Source organism: Danio aesculapii, chromosome 17, assembly GCF_903798145.1.
Source record: "Danio aesculapii chromosome 17, fDanAes4.1, whole genome shotgun sequence".
Taxonomy (NCBI): Eukaryota; Metazoa; Chordata; class Actinopteri; order Cypriniformes; family Danionidae; genus Danio; species Danio aesculapii.
In genome coordinates, this window is record NC_079451.1 from 21,840,409 (window position 1) to 21,863,420 (window position 23,012).

The window sequence follows — 23,012 nt, forward strand, 5'->3', positions numbered from 1 at the left end:
TCCAAATCACTAGTTGAAGCAAAAAAATTGAACAGCGAAGAGTCTGTAATAAAACTGGAATCAACATTGGGCTGAACTCCCAGTATTTGAAAAGCTTTAAAATGTACCCATATAGCAGTAAATGGTTTTCTTCTGTGAAATAAATATACATAAAGCTTCTCTTCTCTTACATAAAGTCTCATGAGCTTCACATCTGCCGTCACATGTTAAAAGTTATTAGAAACGTCATGAATGTGTTATAAATTATTCGTTTGTGAAATACGTAAGATAATACTTTTTAAAGCTGCAGATTTGTTTTACAAAATTAACAATATTAACAGCATGAATAATACACTATCATATTTCAAGACCATTTGCAAAGCCATGTTTTGTCTCGCATTAAATCATTAGGAAGTCTATAATAAATGTTCAAATTTCACACTTGACAGGATGAATATCATACTAAATTGCTTACATACAGTATTCGCCTGTGTGTTAAGCAAATTTTAACAGATGTACTGTAAGATATGGCTACTAGTGTGGTCTGGGAGAAGTAAGAAGCTGACAGTTGACACATGAATAAAGAAATGATCAACATGGCCCAAAATTCCAAATCACTGGTTGTAGAAGCAAAGGAATTGTGAACAGCAAAAAATCTGTTATTAAACCAGAATCAAAATTGGGCTGAACTCCCAGTATTTAAAAGGCTTTAAAATTGACCCATATAGTAGTAAATGGTTTTCTTGGCCAATTAGATATAATTTAGAGCCATATGGATCAAATGGTGGTACAAAACATTTATGTCACTAACTTAACATCACTGTTTTTAATAACCACAGCATAAGCCTAAACCTAATATGTTTAGGCATTAGAGATACGATGCATTGCAGAGATGTAAACAAAATTCGATTCACATGTTGACAAACTTTTGATTAGCATGCTCTAGTGATCATGTCATTAATATTTTAGTAAAAATTTGTACAAACTGCCGAAGTTGAGTTTTATCAAATGTGTTTTGCGAACAATTAAATTTAAAAAATAATTTCCATCTGCGCCTTATGGTTAAAGTTATTAGCATAAACATTAGTGCAATTTTGGACAAGCAGTGGCACTAGAGATTTTCACTTAGACGCTTCAAATTTATTGTAGTTGAAATTTGTAATTTAATGTGTCTTTTGGCTGGCCTTTAAATTGTGACAAGATTATGATGAAAGACTACAACCAAGAAGACCATAAACAAGGAGAACAATTACAATTGGTGGCTATACAGTATGCACCTTCAGTGCATAGCCTCATCCTTGTAGAATTCGTAATTACTTTTTTTTTTTTTTATACTGGGACTTCATATTTCACATCATGTTTGACTAGATATTTTTCAAGACACTTCTGTACAGCTTCAAGTGACATTTAAAGGCTTAACTAGGTTAACTAGGCAAGTTAGAGTAATTAGGCAAGTTATTGTATAATGATGGTTTGTTATGTAGACAACCGAAAAAATATATAGCTTAAAGGGGCTAATAATTTTGACCTTTAAAATAGTTCATAAATTAAAACCTGCTTTTATTTTAGCCAAAATAAAACAAATAGGACTTTCACAAGAAGAAAAATTATTATCAGACATACTGTGAAAAAATGTCCTTGCTCTGTTAAACATAATTTGGGAAATAGTTATAAAAGAAAAAGAAAAAAATTCAAAGGGGGGCTTATAATTCTGACTTCAACTGTATAGTGTTGGCTAATTATGGTACAGCTATACTATTCTTGTTGTTTTGGACTCCAGTAACTTTCCCTGAATGGACAGAGTAACAACCCTCAAATGGATCTCAGCATCAGGAATAAACACTTTTAATAAAATGATTTAGACTTTTGTTTTGATATGTGTTCTATCCTCATCCATAGAAGTTGCAGATGTGTTACTAGAAAGACTTCATCTTGAGCTTATAAAGCTGCCTACAGTCTTTGGAAGATGAGTCAAAGAGATACTTATCTGTATTGTTACAATCTGGAAAAAAAAGTCCCTGGGTGTGTGTTCACATTGCTTTGTTATTTTACTGGCAGACATTTCTCTCTCCCCCCCCAATTATCATGATATCATTTGTGAAAAATGAGACCTGGAAAACTCTCACTCCTCACTGTTTCATTAACACTCCTTACCCTGAAGATCATTATAGCCGTAAATAATACAGTCATTACGATGGATCCCTGGCCTTAGGAAAAGGTGGTTAGAGAGCCACCCTGATTTCTTTTGTCTATATAGGGAAACTGTTTTATGAGGTTTTGATTGAGTGTAATGGCATGTCGAGCAGCTGTTGTGCAGGTTTCTTTAATTCAGCTTTTTTCCCTCTGGAATTAAAAGTCAATATAGGTTGTCAATTGTTAATCAGCTCCTTTGCATTGCCAGTGATTTATCTATGGTTGCATCAATTGGATCTGATCACCATATACACGATAGGCGTATCTCCGATTAGAATTTTTTTGCAGTATAGAGGTGAAACGGCAGGCCCTCCTCCCTGTCATGAGCTGTCACTTTTTCAGATATTGCGTGTGCAAGTAGAAAACCGCATAGCTCAGATGTCACCACTCTGCCAAAATACACAGCCCTTCCAGATCTGAAGAAACTCTCTGGATTGTATTGCTGTCTTACGCCCGGCTTGTCATGTCTTGCACTTGTGGTAGCGGGAATGAACATTATGTTGAATGGATGCAGTTATTTTAGGATACAAGTCAAAAGCATTTAGTGTGAAAAACGGCTTGACTGAAGCTTTTGGCAACGCCTGAGGTTTATTTGGAGTCAGGAGATTTCACAGCAGGTGCCAACAGTGTAAAACTGCATTCCACCTCTGTCTGATTCTCTTCTCCTCTTATATGTCTTCACTCCTGAAAACCCCTTGCCACCGTTTTTTTCCTTCTACATTTTCCCAGCAAAGCTTATTTCACTCTACTTCACATCTTATAGTGGTGCTTGATGCATAACCCACCATTCTGCTTGTAAACTGATGAGCTTTCTTTAAAAAAATCTTTTAAGATTTTGAAAATGTTAGGAAACCAAAAACATGAGTACAAAAATTCCTAGATTTCACCATTTTGCTCCTAATTCATCTTTACACTGAACACAGGAGATCTCGCAAATTCTCTTGACTTGAGAATAAGCATGGTGAATGAATAAATGAGTAAATGTTTCTGTTGATATAAATCGACCATTTGGACTTTAATCACTACTCTCCAAATCCATTTCACTTTGTGCAACACGATGACTGTGTTTGTTATTCTTTCATCTCATTAGATTGCTTTCTGACTGGAAATTGTTTTGTTTCATGTTATAATCTCTGGCTCATATGTGCGTTTGTCCTCGGGGTTCCCCCACACACATCTGGAAATCTGTTGAATATTTAAGATTCTCGATTGTAATGCCTCTGACATTCTTCCAATCAGATTAAATATCACTTAACCCACCCCGCACTACAGGAAAATCTGATAAGATTAGAATCATAAGGATAATTTAAACATTGTTAGAAGAGGAGAAATCGACTCAACATCAGTCTGATTAATTTGTGATGTGCCCAGCCTGAAATATTTTGGGTCCACCATGCGCTACCAAAACAATACTGAGGCATGAGTTTGACAACTCCCAAAGATGACATGCTGTGTCTGGTATCAAGACTGTACCAACAGAGTCTGTAGGTTGCAAAGATGCTCAATCGCCTAAATGCATAGAACGATCTTAAATGGTTTTTCTACGTGATTTTCTTTTTGTGTGAACAATTCCTTTATGCCAGATGAAAACATTTGGGTGAAACATCACTTGAAGCTTTTAACAGCTTTAAATAAGTTTAGCTTTAGCTGACTATATTCTAAATTAAGTTGGTTCAAAGTATTTACATTTTGGTCGGCGCCAATGGTGTAGTGGTTAGAGCGTCGACACATGCACTCTGGTGCTTACAGCAACCCGAGTTCAATTCCCACCTCGATGTCCTATGCTGATCCTTCCACTCTGTCTGCTCCCCATGCTTTCCTGTCAAAACTCTCTACTGTCCTATCCATTAAAGGTGGAAACCCTGAAAAAAAAAAATTATTAAAGTATTTACATTTGAACATGCACATAAATGAAGCACCATCTGAGCACTGTTGCATCCAGTAGCAAATTTAACACTGACCCTTACAGCAAAACACATCACGTTAAAATCACCTTTGAAGTTTAATATTTACTGTGTGTAAAACCCATGCAATAATTCAATGGACAATAATTGAAAATTGTTCCAAAACCACACATTTTACCTGTTCCATGTGCGATTTTTAACATGATTGCACAAGTGAATTTCATGTGGTTTTTCTATAAGGGGATAATGACAACATAATTTAATGCTAGTGGTTAGCAGGAGGTACAGTATCAACATTTCAGTGCTGCATCTGTTAAACTTTATTTACTGATGCTACAATGTTTAAGCAGTGTTCAGCCATAATGTTAGCTAGCTATCTATAGTATCAAATATGCAACCTCAAACCATTCCCTTTTGGCTTTATCTCGATCAGGCGGTCTGCGGCATTGATTTTGACCTGAGGCAGATCTTCATGGCAGCGAGTATAGAAAGACATATTATCATATGACAGTACGCCTGAAATGCCCTGACAGCTAATCGAAAACAAAGAAATAACCAGCCATCCATGTGGTCAGTTTGATTGGGAGTCCAATACAAAACTTTGTTGTTCAGACAATTCACACTGCACACATTGTTCTGGAATGGTTTGAAGTAATTATATTATGCTGAAAGAAGAAAGTGTTCTTGGCTTGCAACAGTGTTTAGGTAGGATGCGTGTAATTCTTTCTGCACAAACATTTTTTTGTCGTACACCTTCCACAGATTATTAAAATACATATATAGCCTACATTTGGACCATTTATTTAATGATTGATATACTAGTTGAAAGTCTCTTCACATCCTGATAAGAAAATAGTTTCTCAAGAGAATCCCCTGTTGCACCTTCAAGTGTTCATTATAGACTCGGCTGGTAAACACAGGTCTCTGTTGGCACTCTGATTGCTTGGCAGCTCTGCGTCCCCATAAAATTATGTGTCTAGATCCATAGTAGACCTTCTGTGGGCTCAGATCAGACCAGATGGCCTGCATTGCCCTTGTGAATTATTAAGCCTTGGGCATCAAACACCCAGTCAACGGTTTGTGGTTTGACGTTCTTTAGAGCAATGTTGGTAAATTCTCACCACTGCTGACTAAAAACAAACCACAAGTATTACTGTTTTAGAAATACTGTGACCCGTTAAACTTGACATAACAATTTAGCTCTTGTTAAATTCCTCAGATCTTTATTATGAGGCCTGATTGTTTGCTTAACATCCACACTGCATGTGGCCTTGTTAAAAGATATGAGTATACAGTACTCAGTTAACTTGTGACTGGTCGTAATGTGAACGCTTGTCTGAATGGGGAAAATAGTCTAACTTTTATAATAGTCTAGTGTGGTTTTAAAGATTATAAAGAAGAAATGGGTGGAACTTGGTTCTGTCCATCATCGGTGGCCATCTTTGAAATGCCTCTCAGGCAAGTGCAAGCTCCTATCTCTTTGAATGGAGAAACCTCAAATTCTACAAAACTGTTTGTCATCTTGGGCAACCTAAAAAAAATGCAGATCTTGGTCACGATGATTAAGCCTAAGCTAATGCACAGGCACACGTGAAGGGAACAAGATCACGACGTCAACCTCTCTGAAGGACACAGTTTAACTGACAGGATGACATTTATTCATGTAGCTATTTAAAGAACCAATAACATAAGTGTTACACAATTTCAGCTTCTAAATAATGCCACTTTTTTTTTTTTTTTTTTTTTTTTTTTTTTTTGCTGAATCCAAAATAAAAACGATAAAAAGTAGATTATTATTATTTTTTTTAATTAATTTATTTATTTATTTTTGTAATCCTGCAAAATTCTTAATTTAAACGCAAAATAATCACAAAAAATTTAATAACTCAAAAAATATCCAATTAAAACCATATAATCAAATTATATATTTTTATATATGCGTGTCAGGGGCTAATGCCCCTGGTAGGGTCTCCCAAGGCAAAAAGGTCTTCGATGACAGGTCAGACTAAGTGCGATTTTCAAAAACCTCTTGTGTGTTTCATAATATTGAGTATGTCGCAGCTGTGGCCCCACCCTGGAGGCAGGCCGGGGGTTGGGGCTCGTATGCGAGCGCCTGGTGGCTGGGTTTTTTTTTCCCACTGAACCCGGCCAGGCTTAGCCCGAAGGAGCAATGTGGGACCATCCTCCTGCAGGCCCACCACCTGCAGGTGGAGCCGTAAGGGGCTGGTGCATTGTGGAACAGGTGGCGGTCGAAGGTTAAGACCATGACAACCCGATCGTCAGGTACAGAAACTGGCTCTCGGGACATTAAATGTCACCTCACTGGGAGGGAGTGAGCTTAAGCTTGTGCGGTAGGTGGAACGGTACTGACTAGAGATAGATGGGCTCACCTCCATGCACAGCTGGGCCTCTGGAACTGAACTGGAAAGACCCAGGATATGCTGGAGGGACTATGTCTCTCGGCTGACCTGGGAACGCCTCTGGATTCCCCCAGAGGAGCTGGAAGAAGTGTCTGGGGAAAGGGAAGTCTGGGGTTTTCTCTTAACACTGCAGGCCCCAGAAAAGCGGTTTAAAATCACGTAAAACATTATTTCATTTATTTTCTAGTCGTTGTATACACAGCACACGTGATGCATTTGAGTGGCTCTTTAAAAAGTCATCTTATCTACCCCTTCACATTACAGTATTCGCACTGCAATAACCAGTGAAGCGTCAAGTGCGAGTGATTTAAATGTGAAGCCAATACAAAGATGCGCGAATTGAGTGAATGACATGGGACAAATATCGCAAAGTCTTCCACAAATTTCTGGGAATTACAACCATAAAATCTTTTATCACAAAAATAAATCGTGAAAAACTAGGGGGTCTGACATTATTACAAAACCAGAGAACATTTGTTTTCAAGCGTAGGTCTTTTATTTAAGAGTAGCGATTTTATGCTTTTATGTAGATATATTTCTGATGCCTGTGAGGAAAGTATCTGCTGAGATTCCAGCATGTTTGCTGATCCCAGAGTGTTCATAACAATGAAGCTGCAAAAACTGTCCTAAAAACTCATGTCTGAACTGAGGCCCCTCCTCCATAGAATCATCAGTCATTGGAGATTGATGACTGACTCCTTTACTTGAAGGCATTATTCCAATTCAAAGGCCATACATGTAAAATGTACATATTGATCATTCCAAATATGGTCAATATGGACCTTCTGATTCTAGGGGTATTTTATGGGTTAATAAATAAGCATATAAAACAATTTCTGGAATATTTTTGAACTAACCTAAGCCCTAAACCTACTATGTAGATATCAGAGAACAGTTCAATTGAATCAGCTGAAACCAAAATGATGGTAAATAAAATGTATTACTAAATTACAATTCGCTTAAGTTGTGACATGAGATGCAGTTTCCAGGTCCAATCTGCTACTCATTTGAATTGAGAGAATATTTGTTTATGACTATCACACATTTAAAGTGAATTTTATAAAATGCATGGTGTGCACAACATTCTCTGGAATTGCTGCGTCACAGACATCAATATTTTAACAATTTATAAAAATTTTCATCACTTTCTGGCCATCAGATATAGGCATGGTTATACTGCATATATAGCGATCATGATTTTTGAAAGTATTACATCACTTTGTAAACGTTTATTACCATTTGTGCGACGTCACACTTAAGCAGATAGTTAGATGGATATTAATAATAAATAAAATAGATATAATGTACGTTCGGTTCATGCCATTTTTTATTTATTTTTTTAATAATTTGTTTTTATTAATATTTCTTGTAACCATTTAATTTTGTACACTTTGTTTAGTGCATTTTGGTAAAAAAATTTTCCAAAATACCACTAAAGTAATGAATAACTCAAGTTGCCATAAATCTTTCAATCCATCAAATGAAGCGCATTTATTCAAGCTCGCTGTGTTAAATCAAGCAGTCAAGGGTTTCAGTAATTGAAGGTTTACATTTGTTGTTTGTTAACCTGACAGCACAATTGATTGCACAGTTGTTTATATCTTGACATGTTGATGGACAGATAAAGAAAGGGGTTCTGCTTTTTGGCTGACAGATCCTATCCGCAGATGTTAATTCTGTGTTGTGCACCACCATCTATTAGAGGAAGCGCTGGAAAGTTTTGTGTGTGAGTGAAAGCTTAAGTGGAATTATCTTTTTTTAGGAGAACACGTGCTGCTCTCTGGTGTTAATAGTTGAATATTGCAGTCTAATTTTACAGCATTTGTTCATGTTGTTGCTGTTAATGTCTTAATATCATCATGGCCATTTAAATGTAATGTCACCTGAACACTTGCAACATTCATTAATTCACATATATAGTCATTTAGCAAACTACTGTACAAATACACAGATGTGCAAGGAATTAATTAGACAGTTGATACAATTTATTATAAAATAAATATATGAAATATAAAATAAATGCAGATCAATTTTAGACCCTTTTTTTATAATTAAATGAATTAATTTGTTTGCCTATTAACAACCATAAAAGATTTCCAAACGGTAATTAATATATTATGTTTTAAATCGCCTTCATATTGACGTGCAATTAGAATCAAAATTTTACAAAATTGTCAAATTGTAGTTTACTTATTCTGAGTGTTAGACAAGTTAAGTCAAGGCAGCCAAAGCTGCTGGTCCTGACGGTATACCTCTCTGGGTGCTAAAGTCTTTTTATGAAGAGTTGGCTCCTGTGCCATGTGATATCACACATGCATACAGTTTAACATTGTTTTTTCTAAGCCAGAGATGCCCAAACTAGGGCTCGCAGGCCAAAGTTGGCCCATGGTAACTTTTGATTTGGCCCACCATCCAATCTGAGAATGGTTAAGAGATTATCATCATCATCACAAATTTAATGTAACTTTTTTTTATTTGTTTGTTTTTTTGTTAAGCTATAAAAAAAGTCTATCTGAATTTAAATGTTTCAATTTAAATGATGTAAATTAATCAGATTTAGTTAAAAATGTACATGCAGTACAACGGATAGAGGACAATGCAGAGACTTTGAGCGAATTGAAGCAAAGGCAAATTCTGCTTGACTAGTGTATTCAGCTGTGAACTCCACTGTGTTATACATGTGATGTTATTATTTCAATGAGTTATCATTTAAAGTCATACTGCATTTGGTAATACAGTTCAAAGTAATGATTTCTGTTTATTTTTTTAATATCATGAAATTCATTAGGAAATTACCCATGGTAACTTTGATGTAAAAATCAATGATATTTCATTTTTGGCCCATCATACGAAAATGTTTGAGCACCCCTGTTCTAAACAGTGGAAGGAGGCTTTAGTCAAAGCCATTCCTAGAAAAGCAAAGCCTAGTTTTCCAGCAGACTATCGCCAGATTTCAATACTCAGTTGTATAGGAAAAGTGTTTGAAGGACTCCTCAAAGAAGCTATTGAAGGATACAGTTAATAAAATTTAACCATTGCAACATGGATTTGAGGATTTGATCAACTGATAGACAGACTTGATTCAAGTTTTGTAGCACTTTCATCAAGCAATCAACAGCTCCCCTGAATTGAACATACATGGAGTTTTTGTTGATTTCATCTACGCATTTGACAGTCAGTTATTATATTCCATAGCTAACTTGCATGTCAGCTATCCTCTTTGGCTTATTGTAAAGAGTTATCTGAACAACAGAGAACAGGGGGTGAAGTTTCTTACTCCTTTTCAGTCCCAACTTCTGTCCCCTCTACTTTTTGTTATATGCATCAACATTTTGGATTCATATTTTCCCCCCACAGTAATACCTGTGAAATATGCTGATGATTTAACAGTCGCAGAATTTCTAAGGATATTCACCTAGATGTACTCGGAAAGCCTTGGATTCTGTAGTGGAACGGGGAGAGAAATTTAACTTGACGATGAATGGAGCTAAGACTGTGGATTTGGTAATAAGTGCCAGAAGAGAAGTCAGCATTCCCTCCCCTCCCTCTCCTGTTGTCTCAGGACAAGCAATTAGTAGAGTTTCTAGTTAAATTGCTGGGTGTGCAAATATAATATATATGCCCACGTTAAATGCATGATATCAAAGGTCCATCACAGAATATACTATCTTCGCAAAGCCAATAAGCAGGTCTTCCTTGTGGTGTTCTAATGCAAGTGTACTTGACCTTTTATACGGCCAGTTCTTGAGTATGCCAGTCCAGTCTGGGGTGGACTACCCAAAGGTCTCTTTGAGGAGTTCGAGAGGATCCAAAAGCAATGTTGTCAAATAATAGGTATTCCGACTTCAACTTTTCTGAATGAAATGCGTGAGGAAGCCACCAAACGTACTCTCACTAAAATACTCAGGCAGGAAACAATGCAGTAGTGATAAACTGTCAAAGGCTCCAGTGTCATCCTACTTTCTTCGGCGACATGAGACATTTGCTATACCCAGGAGTAAAACTAAACGTCAGGAACTCTCCTTTATTCCTCGTGCTCTTGCATTGATGTATAGATATTTTATAATTTATGATGTTTGTTGTTTTTTAATCATTGTTTTTACTTAATCGTGTCATATATTAGTATTTTCATTAGTCAAATATTGTTTCAAGTGTGTGCTTGACACATTTCAGGGAATTGTGCTGCAAAATCCTGTCCTGTCAAATTTTAAATAAACCAAACTAAAATTAAATATGCTGCAATAAATAAATATTTTAGGACTTTAATTTAGCATGTACTTGTGTACAATATGTTATACATATTTATTTATTATTCCCAGTACAAAAATGTTATACTTTTGTAATTTAATAATTTCAAAAAGCTGCAGTAAACATATCTCTTAAATATGCGTTTATTTATATTTTGTTGTTTTATTTCTTAAGTTTACGTCTAATGAGTATGTTTTACTAATTGTCTTGTTATTAATACTGAAGAACTACTTTAAGAAAATCTTTCAAAATATTTAGTATATTCTGTTTTGCTTAGTTTTAAGGTAATTACTGACTTTTTAAATTAGTTTTAATTGCATTATTTTTAGTTTGATTTACATTCTTAGCGAAATGTATTAATTAAAAGATTTAATTAAAAGCTTTACTGACATTAACAATATAAAATTACAATTACCACTTGCAATTTTAAAATGCTCCTCCAGCAAATGAACCCTTTTTTTTTTTTTTTGTCCTCTGACTGTTGTAGATCAGGCATCAGGTGGAGCTCTGGTAGTCACGGCTGTTCATCCTTTCACCGGCCAGCAGCCTGGAGATCTGAGCTTTAATGCTGGAGACCGAATCACTGTTGTCACCAAAACAGACTCTCAGTACGACTGGTGGGAAGGTGAATTAAAAGGGCAGGTTGGGATCTTCCCTGCCAATTTTGTGTCGTATAGTTAAAAGTTCTTAAAGCTAAAATGGATAACAATCTGGCATTGAAGGGTCCTTTTTCTTTTGCACAGTTTGAAATGATGGTGTATATTTATAGTAGCACTTGTGGCAGGTGTTACCAACGGGTGTTACTTTAATGGGTCGTATTATTGGATGAAAATGGGTGCTTTTCTATATTTAATATATTTCTATATTACAGTTTAATATATTCTTTTCATATTTTTATGTTGGCTGTTCACTCATTTGTGGGTTGACTAGAGGATCCAGGTTTATAGATTTCTACTTTTTATACTATAAACAATAGAATACAATCATGTTTGAACACAGTAATTGCAGTATGACTGAAACACAATGTTTTTAAGCACCAGGTATTTAAATGATCATGCATTTACAGTATGTTTGCCGTTTGTTTTGTTTTTTCTGATAACAAAGCACAAGTGTTGTTACATATGATGGTTATGAAGATTACGGAAATGCCTTATTTAGGAACTTTTTCCACTTAACATCTGCCTTAATTGAAATGCTGCTTTTTTAAATGATGTTTTTAAGGAAGCTTAATGTTTGATTTTCTTGCTTTTAATGCCTTGCTCCTTACATGAAGACTAATCAAACGGAGGATTGTTTTGATTTAATAAAGCTTACTAAGTTTTTTACCTATGATAAGTTCTCTGTTGTTAGTAAAAGTGTGTGGAGGGCTCTTAAAATGTGTAAGACTTGACTGACTAGAATTGCTAACAAATTGCAGTATAAACAACCTACATTACAAAGCAGTTACCACAGTGGACTACAATAAAAAAAAAAAATACCATAAGAATATTGCGACGTCCAGAAGCACGTCTAGCTGTTCTGTAGGCTATGGTTACCACTTTTAATACAAAAAAATAAGGGACGCATGCTGCAGCGGGGGCCACATCCGCAATCACAGGCCCAATAGCATGTCAGTCAGTGGTGGTAAATTGCAACTTAAAATATGTTTTCAGCAAAGTATGAACACTTGGACATTAAAATAAATTACATTGTCTTTGACTGCATCCGTTTACACAGATTTCAATAAGTCTTTCTGATTTACACTCTGCAGCACTGATATAGCTGATGTTATGTTTAATAGTGTGGAACACCTGCGTTAACTCAACTGCTGTAACCTAGAGGAGAGGAGAACATACTAATGAACCTAATTTTAAAGGGTGGAATTGATAACAGATTTTGGCTAAAATATTTGTCATTATTTGCAGTAACACCTATCTAAACATGGAAACAGCACATACATAAACTAGCTACAAACATTAGCCAGTAACGTTTTCAAATAGCATATTTCTAATTTTAAAACATGGAAAGTTGCAATTTACTAGTTTATTTTCTTTACATGGGTATTATGTTGTTTATTAAAGTATTAAATATAATGTTTCATGATATAAATTAATGCTTATGTGCCTGACTTAACCTTAACAAACAAATCATAATATTGCATTGGAATATAATCCACTTACGTTGTATTTATAGAATTTTTACAAATTTCAAATTGTGACCCAGTGTTTGAAAACCAGGCCAAATCTAATTTTGAGAGAAAGTTTGATTGTTGATATTCATTTCACTGTGATTTCAGTTGTTGGCATGGTTTTACTCTTAATATTAAATACTTATATTTTTATTATTTTCAGACTGTTCTTTATTTCATGTAGAAACCAGTAAATTACAAAAAAAGAAAAAAAAATGACTCCAGCTAGATTTTCACAGACTGGGTCACTGTCATTATCATGTTTGCTTCGGGAGAGACTTGGTCTGACTGTCTGACTGTGCTTTGATTTTTGTGAGCTCTGTCATTGCGGGATTGCTGCTCTCCGGAGGCATGTTGTCGCACGACAGACCCGCATGAGCCACAGAGAACGCTATCCGACAAATCGTGCAGTTGGCTTAATAACAGTTTCTAACACTTTGCAGCCAGGTATCCGTGTCCTCCCACTCCTTGCGGTACTTTTGCTGTCGCTTGCGTTTTTAACTCTCTAAGACGAGGGGGGTTACCTGGAGAAGCATCTGACTTGACAGACTCTGCTTAAAAGACCCGCACTCCTTACTGGACAAAGACAAATCAAACTAACGATGACATTAAGTATTACCCAATCAAAAGTAAGAAATGAGGCATCTTCATAAAATGCGTGTGCTTGAAAAGCTACTTTAAAAAAATACAGGACAGAATTTAATTCTCAAATACGGGACGATTCCGTATTTTAAAGGACGGGTGGCAGCACTAGCTATAGCTAAACTAATGGACGCCATTGAGACCGAGAGTGGTCATCATAAAGGTAATAAAACAAATAATTAGCGGTTTTATTTCCATAGATTGTGAGTTGCAGCATTTCTTGACCACAAGGTGTCATAAGAGCTAAGCATATCTTGTCCAGACTTGGCTAAGTATCAAAAATGGTAAGTAGCCTAAGTTGTTTGACAGTTAGCCTAAGTTGTTAGCCTAAGTTGTTGTTCTTTTACACCTGAGTAAAGGAACAGCAAAATCCGTGATGAGTTAATGTTTCATAAGAAATAAAAAGCTGATTTTGTCCTCAGTTACCTGATTGTAGACACATATAATAAGAATGAAAATCTGTTACATTACCATTTGTAGATTCTTAAGATCCCATTATAACAATACAAGATGTGAATAGTTCTGTGAAGACCATTTTAATAATCTAAAGGACATTTTCTCTTATAAATAGAAGAGTTCCACTGATCACAAATCGCAGAATAAAATCTTTAGTAAAAACATTTATTAAAAAAATAAAGTGCACAGTTAATCGGCGTTGAAGACTCTTAAGCATGGCCATTCTTGAAGCACTCTTGTAGGTTTTTAGTACAATGATTTAACCGGTTAAAGTTTATTTTGCTGTTAGAGTTGTGTAAAAGTTACATAAGACCCGGTCTCAGAGTGTTTTTAAAAAGGTAAAAATTTTACTTTTGAAAGCTTACAAAATTCAAGTTATACATTAAAACAGAAAATGTATAAAATGTGTGCGTGTTTCTGAGCTCAGGAGCTTCTCTCTAGGCATGTTGTGAATTTATCAATAGCAGCAATGAATGATTCCAGTATAGAGTCTTATTAATATACAATATCTAAAAACTCTAGTAAAAATATCCTTTTTAAAATATTGACTTTCTAAATGTATACCTTTTTGTTTTATCATAAAAATGATACTAAAAGAAATGTAAAAACATAAACAAAATCATGAACGAATCAGTTTTTGCTGCTTCCTCTTGTTGATTATGCTGAGAGGGGACTGCATTCCATTTGCTTCATGTCCTCCTTGATAAAAGTTGCTTCTGTGTTCTGTGTAGACCTCTGTGTAGGCTTTATGGACCCACTGACATAAAAAAAGACATTTATATTTAATGTATGATGAATCCAAGAACACACATACTTTGTATTTAAAATATTGACTATAATATTTGAGTTGCAGCTCAGGAAACTTCCCATCACCAGTTTGAGGGGCGAAAACAAAAAAATGATGGAGGAGGCAAAAATGAATGTTTCCTTTCTCTGGTAAATTGCATCTTGGAAATATTTTGATATTCACGAGTTCTGATCATAATGTCTTCAATTGTATGCTTAAACAGGTTATCTTTTGGCTATACTGAATAATATACAGTCATAATTTCAAGGTGGGAAAAAATTGTCATTGCATAAGCATGACATTTACCAATAAGCTTTACATCTGACAACATGCCGCACAAGTTTACACAAGTCTGACATAATGTACCACTGACCTGGAATTCAAAAAATTCCATACAGCATGTATTCATGTTTGTTTCTCAGCTATTAGAAATCCAGGGCACTTTTATTTACGTCTGACTTTTTATATGGCTAGATTAGTATAAAATAACCTATATTTACTCACATGCCACTTTTTAGGTACATATCTGTTCAACTGCTTGTTAATGCAAACAGTAAACAAAAATGTTTTAAGGCACGATAACATGGACCATTAAATAATAATAACAATATAGTATGTGTGTTCACAACCACTGTGTGTTGATGCATATCTCTCAGATGCCCTTGATGAAGATCAGGAGCATCCACGGTGTATGTCAGCAGGCTACTGAGCAATACACACATCGTTCTCATGAAAACGCACAATATACTGACACTGAGGAGAAGAAACTGTTGAATACAGTAATTATTTTTGTTTTTTGTGCACACAAAAGGATTCTTGTAGCTTCATAACATTGCGACTGCACTACTGTATTTTTTTTAATACCTTTCTAGAGACCTTGCCGTCTATGGATGATGAGGGAACTCTCAGATTTCACCCAAAATATCTTCATTTGTTTTACAAAGGGAATGAAGGTTGAACTTTCAGCAGGACAACACCTTGTGGCAAAGCTTAAATCATCTCAAATGTGTGTCTTGAATATAACTTTGAGTTCTAGAGTGATGCTAAAAATTGTCAATATGGAAGTCTCTGAGACTAAGCAATGTTTTCAGCACCTAATAAAATACTTAAGGCAGTTATGAAGGCAAAACGGGTCCAACCTGAAGCCAGAGAGTGTAATAAAATGCATATTAATAATAAAATTTCATATAGATTGTCTTACCATGCACAGCATGAGAGCTTGAGTCTGGGCTGTTTCTCACAGTCATGTACTGTGTCTGGTAAAGGGATGCCACTTGTCTCCGGCAGTAACAGGCACAGAGCTGCGCCAATGATCGGCCCTCCACTGTAAGAGATCATAGCTGGCAGAGGAATCCCACCCTCAGGGCTCATCACTGCATTTATAATACAGGCCACTCGATAACAAAGACTAACCACGCCGACACACTTCTGCCTGAGAAGTTTGAGAGAATGTTTTGTTAGTTACAAAAAGACATCCATTAAATGTGCATTCCAAATGTAATTGCTGGACAATCAATTGAAATAATTGCAGTGTTGGAATTTTTGAATTTGACCACGAGGGTCAGAATAGGTTTGGTTCAGGTGGAAAAAATTGGGTTAGTTTTGAATCCGGTTGACGGTTTTCAAACGTTTACACTTTGTGGCCAATTGATTAAACAAATAAAAACTAAAGTGTGAGCATGTACTCAATCCAATCAGTCATCATGATTTTGCTAAATATTTAAAGATTTTGCTCTTATGCCATCTGCTAAAGCGACTGGTGTTGGTGTGAGTGAACCTGCAGTGTTAGCCAATTACCAGTGACGGCTTACGTTTGTGATGAGTCTTGAGTCACGGGTTTTAACACGATAAAGTATTTGTTTTAAACGTCTAGCTGTGTATTAGTGATTATGCTAAAGAGGCATGAATTGTAAGTCGTAGTTACAGTAAAGGGAGGGAAAGCAAACTAACTCTGATAATTGATTGTTCTGCTTGAAGTTAAAGTGCAACACAAAGGTAATCCATTAACATGGTCATTCTTCTTTTGTTTAACATCAATGACATGTTTGGGCTGTTATGATATTTCACACTGATTACATTGTTATTCTGTTTGCTTGTACTGATTTTATTTTTGTCAGAACTTGGAGGGATAAACAACAACTAAGGATTTTGAGTTCAGACCGAAATCTTTCAGTCTGTTAAACTATGCTCAGATAAATGTGCTATATACAGCATTTGTTCAATATGTTACATTGTTCTGTGATATCTACATAGTATGTCTCTTAGGTAAGTAGAAACTGTTTTATATGCTCACTAACCCCTAGAATCAGAAGACATTATTTGGAATGGTCTTGAATATTAATGAGCTGTTTAGGCTAGTGTTTTACACTTGTAGAATTTACATGAGAATGAGAACACAATGGTGCGTTTTTACAGTGCTCAGCATATACAAGTATTCCCCCCCACAAATCTCTCATTTAAATTCTTATTTTCTATAGGATGCTTTACAATATTATATTTGTGCATATACATTAGATTAGTCAGTACTGAAGCCAAATCTGGAGCTAATCTAACAAAATAACTTACAATAATGGTCAAAAATTAGTAGCCCAAATTTATATGTTAGGGAGAAATATTAATTATAATTTTCAAAAATAGCAACAATCAAGAGAAATAAAAAATATATGCAATTTTGTTGAAATGTTGTTGTTTGTAAATTTTTTGTGCAATATTTTGCCTGTATTTAATGTGTTTTCCCATTTCTAAAGATGTTCTGTGACTAAAATATTATTTTAATAAATATATCTGTTTAATAAATCTGTTTTGTTCAAATGCACCAATATATATGACCCATATTCACTGAGAAATGGATAAAAATATTCATTTTTAAAATGGGTACTCATTTATGATGAGCACTATATCTACTGAACTCCTGTTATTCGACAATGTCTAGGTGTACCAGGATTTTCTGTATAGGACACCTTTAAGTGTTGGTGTACACTGTACAAAAATTCAGGGTTCCACACTATTCATTCATGTTGTCCGAACATCGACAAATCAATAACCCAACAAATAGATTAAGTTAGTTATTAACGATTAGGTGGATTGAACATAACACATCATTTGTCCAAAAACTGTGAAGAATTGTGTTGTTTCAGCTCATTTAAAAAAAGTAATTTGATCAAGCACTTTATAGGATAAAATGTAAAACCTTTTAGAATCTTTATAGTTAAGAGTGTAATTGTTAACTGTCATTTAAGAAACTCAGTTAAACTTCATCACTCTGCTCTGCTATAGGAAAATCAATAATTAAGAAACTCTGTTAAACTTTATAACACTTAATGTAATAAAAAGTCCTATTATTGTTGCAGACCTTGGCAGTCGAAAAACAAATCTTCAAAGGTTAGAAACAATTTCTTATCTGAACACTTCAAAACATTTTTATCTCTCTTAGTGTCTAGTTCTGTGCTGTCTGCTTACACACACTACTGCTACATTGCACAAAATGTTATGTAACTGATGGAAAAGTGTTTTATAATGTCTCGCATGATTCAGCATATTACGCTGAATGTCCACCTGCATCAATCCAATATCCCAGTAACAGTGCCGGAAATGCCGCAGATACTCATCTGTTTTGTTTCAAATACCTTTTAGCATATGAATAGTATGCGATGTTCAAATATTAAATAGCTTTTAATTCAATGTTCTCTAGTTGACTGTGAGATATTTGAACATACACACATATTGACTTGGAGAAACATTATATAACCAATAATGTGTTTTATGAGCTGGTCCTATTGAGAAACTGTACCTTATTACAGTTGGGAACAACTCAATCCCATAGAGTGTAGACACACAATAGGTAGACTGCATACACAGCTTGCCCATCAGTGCCAGAGTCATAACAAGGGCAGGCATGTCTGTACAGAAAAAGAGAGGATTGTATATACGTCGCAATATTCATCAATTATTGCACTTACAGTAAGTACTAAGCAATATCAGATCACGATTAAAGTGTGCTTGTGTGTTTTATTGCACGGTGCTCACCGCAGAATTTAGACACGAGGAGGGACAGCATACAGGAAATGCCACTGAGGAACAGGGAGCCCATAGTGAACGGCCTGCGGCCCCATCGCTTTAACAGAAATGGAAGCAGCAAAGACGGAGCCTCTGATAGTCCAGAGAAAAACTGTGCCAAATAGATATTTACTCCAAAACTTCCAATACTGAAGCAGATCCCATAGTATGTGAGAGCAGACGCAAAACTGTAAAAGATCACGTGAATAGTTAATATAGGTTGATAAAGGAAACTATGAATATATAATTAAATATTGTCAATAGTACATACATTATAAATGTCTCCAAGTTGTTATTATTTTTGTTGTAAAAATAATAAAAACTTCAATCATTCACTTCAAATGTTTACTATTGTATATGAAACTTCCTTACCCAATATAGCTCATGATAAACAGGCGTAGCAGTATAATAGGTGACATTAGGTTAGTGAAATTAGACTGTGTTTTAGTGGAGGATTTCGCTGAAAGTGACTTCTGTGCCTCATTGTCCACAGAGTCCAAAAGCTGTTAATGAAAGGAACGTGCCAGTTATGTCAACACAAGTTGAAACTGCACGCCCTCACACTTGTCAACAAACATTTAAGTAATTCTGAATGAGAATGAGTTCATGTCTTACAAGATCCAAGTAACGCTCGTCTTCAGAACTTCTATTCTGATAGCTCTCGAGCGTTTTCATCCTCTTGTTTAGAAGCAGCCATCTCGGGGATTCTGGAAGAAAGCTAATAAAAGCAAAAATACATAATAAATAAATAGGAAGCTATACAAATACTTAAAATAAAATAAACACAATGTAATAAAATTCACTAAAAGTCTACTAACAAATAAAGAGGTAGAAAGAGGATCTGAGGAATGCCCAGCGCCAAATGAAACTGCATCCAAGTGCTAGACAAGAAAGCTACGGCAGCCAATCCCATCATTCCCAGACTGAAGATGAAGGAAAACAGTGTGGGTGGCCAGATTCGATATTTGGGCAAGCTCCATTCAACCCCTGTAAAAACAGATGGACACTCAAATTATACACTGATCAGAATCTTTGTTGTGTGTGTTTGATATATGTGTATAATAAATAGATTTACATAATAATAGCAGAATTCATATTTATACATGGATCAAAGATTGTTTTTTTACTCATTCATTCATTTTCTTTTCGGCTTAGTCCCTTTATTAATCAGGGGTCACCACTGGGGAATGAACCACCTGTTTTTTTCACTCATTAAAAGAGAAGTGTAATACAGCTTTGCATTTTTTTCTAATACATTAGTGCATTAGAAATATCCTATTTAAAATCTTTTATTATAATTTAAAAATAATTAACATATTTTTTATTTTACATTGATTTATAAAATACAGTAAAATGTCAGTCAGTGTGACTAGTTTATTTAGGAAAATATCTTATACATATTTGCAACAAGAATCATTTGATGACAGTAGATTTTAAAATCGCAATGCTAAAAAATACTAATTAATTGTCATACTAAATTGTTATGCTTTACTGCTATAAGTATTTACCCATTAATCATCGATTAAAATAAAACTTAAAAAAATATTTTGTACCACAGATTTACAAACCTGAATTGGTGGATGTTTTTTTACATAAATATATCTGTTAAGATGAATGATTATTATTTTATTTTGATATTTTATTTCCACAAAAATTATTTTAAACTATTTAATTACCTTTTTATAGCTCTTCATTAGAAAAAAAACTCCCCACCTTCTAGTTTGAAATGTTTTTTTGAATTATTATTATTATTTAATATGTATTGATGTATTGTGGCCTTGCAGCGAGAATGAGCGTTACTGTACCTAAGCTGTAGGTGCAGATGTGAATGGCACAGCAGGCTACACCACTGATGGCGCGTGCAGTCAGATACACGGGCACATATGGCAGAAATGCCACGATAATTGTAGCGACTGCGTGGATCGTTGTGCAGCAGATGAGAAGAATTTTCTTTCCATACCTGATTGAAGTAAAAAAAAATATTTATAATATACGTCGTTTCTATAATTACCATATAATTTCCTGACTTTGAAAACTGAAAAATACCAACTTGTCAGATAAAGCTCCACCGAATAAGGAGCCAACAAGTAAACCCGTCATGTATGTGGCTTGTCCATGAGAAAAATGATTCGCCTTGTGACACGTTTGACTCTGTTGCAAAACAGGCACAGTCTGTAACGTTAAGGCACTACACGTGCTGGGCTTTAAATAGGATAAACATTGTGCAATTACTCACACTGGTGGGGTCGCTGTGATTGTCCGTCCAACTTTCAAATATGGAAACATTACTGCCCACTGTGCGGTTCAAAGTCTTGGTCGCTATTTCCACACTGCAGGGCGTAATATGTAACGTGAACACGTCCACGAAAAATGTAAAGGCTGTGAAAAAGATTGGTAAAGTAAGGATGGCATAAACATGTCTTTGCAGCGTACCAGCAAGCCGAGGAAAAGCGGCGGCGTCCTTCTTCATTTCGCCGGCTGATAGATGAAGTTTCCTTGAAGAGTAGCTTACTTTCCTTAACAGCAGGAACGAGCAGGTCCGGTCAGCTATTTGGAGGTGTAGCCTACATATTCCTGTCACTCTTTCTGTCACTGACTAGTCTTCTTAAGACGTCTTTTCTCCACCCTCTACAAGTCTGATGGTTTGCATTTACACAGTCTGTCAGCACAGTGGCGCAACGGGTCAAGGGTTCTCGGGCTTTGTTGTGAACTGTAGATAATCTCTGAAATTAAATTGTCACTGGGATGGTATTCTTTCAAAAGGTACCAATATGGACCTTTTAGGTGCAAATGCGTAGGCTACCCTTATAGAGTACCACCCAAAAAACAGCTTTCTAGAGTGGTAAACAACAGTATAGCCTACTTCCTGTTGTAGTTGACCGACCAACTGAACTGGTTTTTACTACAAATGAAACTAGAAAAATAACATGGTTATTGTAGCTGAACAACACACAGTAACTTCGAAACAACTGTGGTTTTGCTACAAAAACCTTGGAATTAAAAAAACTAGCAGTTGGCTAATATTTAAATGGTGATCAATAAATATGGTTAATAAGAGACTTTTTGAAAGTTGCTCAAAATTATCGACTTATGTAGGCCTACTGTATATACCTTAACAATTATAAATGTACTTTTATGGCTTAATTATTATTAGGAGATTTTACTTTTAAAATTTTTAAACTTTCTTCCCTTATGTTGGATTTTAGTGTTGTCTTTCAGAGATATTTGATTAATTTGATTACATAAATTATTGAACCTATGCATGTGTGAATTCCAGCATTCAATATCAAGAGCTCAATAAGAATAAATTGCCTATCCCTAAACGTTTGGACTAATGCCAAATATAAGAGCTTCAAAACATTAACAGCGACTAATGTGGCAGCTGAATTTGAATGTAGTTTTGTTTCAAATGTTTGCAACAGTGAAGTAAAATATACCCAGGTGTATTTTGGGGGAATTAAAAATAAATATTTAGGCTGGTGGGACATCCTACCAGAAACATACATTTTCACTTATAGAAATGTGACAGGGCCTGACTTAATTGTCGTCCTTAAAAATGGTACAGAAGCAAGCATAAAACCACACAATTCAATGATAGAACACATCCTTGATCACAATCAGCTTCTCCTCCATCAAACGATGTCACTTCCTCTGAGTTATAGCCTTAAACATGTATTGCACACATTTTATGTTAAATTTAATGCAAATGTGACAGGACTGACAGAAACATGGGGACATTTGTAAATGTATTTGTATTACATATTTGTAGTATTTATTATGTATTTATAATTTCATGTTTTTAATCAATTGATGTGAATGATAACAACTTAAACTTGCTATTTCTGAAGTATTTTTTCTAAATAACAGTTTTTAGCATAACAAAATGACTAAATCTGTAAGTTCAATTGGGCTAAGGACAAGGACAATGACAGGGTTTGTACATTTGTAAAGTATTTTTAATAAACAACAAAAATTTGAAAACCAAATGAATGATTCCTTTACCAACTGACAGAAATCAAACATCAGTCCTTATGCATTTTTTGCTATGAAATACTTTGTATTCATTGTATTTATGTTTTTATTTCAGTGACAGATAATGTATGTTTCTGGTAGAATGCCTCTAGTATAGTGGTAGTATACCAAATGTGCATATTTTACTG

At 35.1% G+C, this 23,012-nt stretch overlaps 2 protein-coding genes across 2 annotated transcripts in view; one reads left to right on the forward strand and one right to left on the reverse strand.

Annotated features, from left to right (window-relative positions):
* Positions 1–12,064, forward strand: part of sh3yl1 (SH3 and SYLF domain containing 1) — a 42,728-nt gene extending 30,664 nt beyond the window's left edge. Inside the window, exon 10 of the mRNA XM_056477556.1 lies at positions 11,232–12,064. Within this exon, the coding sequence (XP_056333531.1) occupies positions 11,232–11,425 (194 nt within the window). The 3' untranslated portion in view covers positions 11,426–12,064. The remainder of the gene's footprint in view (positions 1–11,231) is intronic.
* Positions 12,065–14,334: 2,270 nt separating this feature from the next.
* Positions 14,335–21,510, reverse strand: LOC130245116 (solute carrier family 22 member 6). Its single transcript, XM_056477780.1, has 10 exons — positions 21,089–21,510; positions 20,903–21,003; positions 20,658–20,812; positions 19,671–19,839; positions 19,468–19,570; positions 19,225–19,355; positions 18,823–19,040; positions 18,587–18,695; positions 15,998–16,228; positions 14,335–14,766 (listed from the first exon to the last, which is right to left on the reverse strand). The coding sequence occupies exons 1-10, from the start codon at positions 21,320–21,322 to the stop codon at positions 14,667–14,669; spliced, it is 1,551 nt and encodes a 516-aa protein (XP_056333755.1). The 5' UTR covers positions 21,323–21,510; the 3' UTR covers positions 14,335–14,666.
* Positions 21,511–23,012: the final 1,502 nt, after the last annotated feature.

Coding starts and splice junctions, on each gene's coding strand:
- LOC130245116 (XM_056477780.1), bottom strand. CDS start 21,322: ATGAAGAAGGACGCCGCCGCTTTTCCTCGGCTTGCTGGTACGCTGCAA. Junction 19,571..19,670: donor CTCTTTCTACCTCTTTATTT/GTTAGTAGACTT, acceptor TGCTTTTATTAG/CTTTCTTCCAGAATCCCCGA. Junction 19,041..19,224: donor TTTATCATGAGCTATATTGG/GTAAGGAAGTTT, acceptor GATCTTTTACAG/TTTTGCGTCTGCTCTCACAT.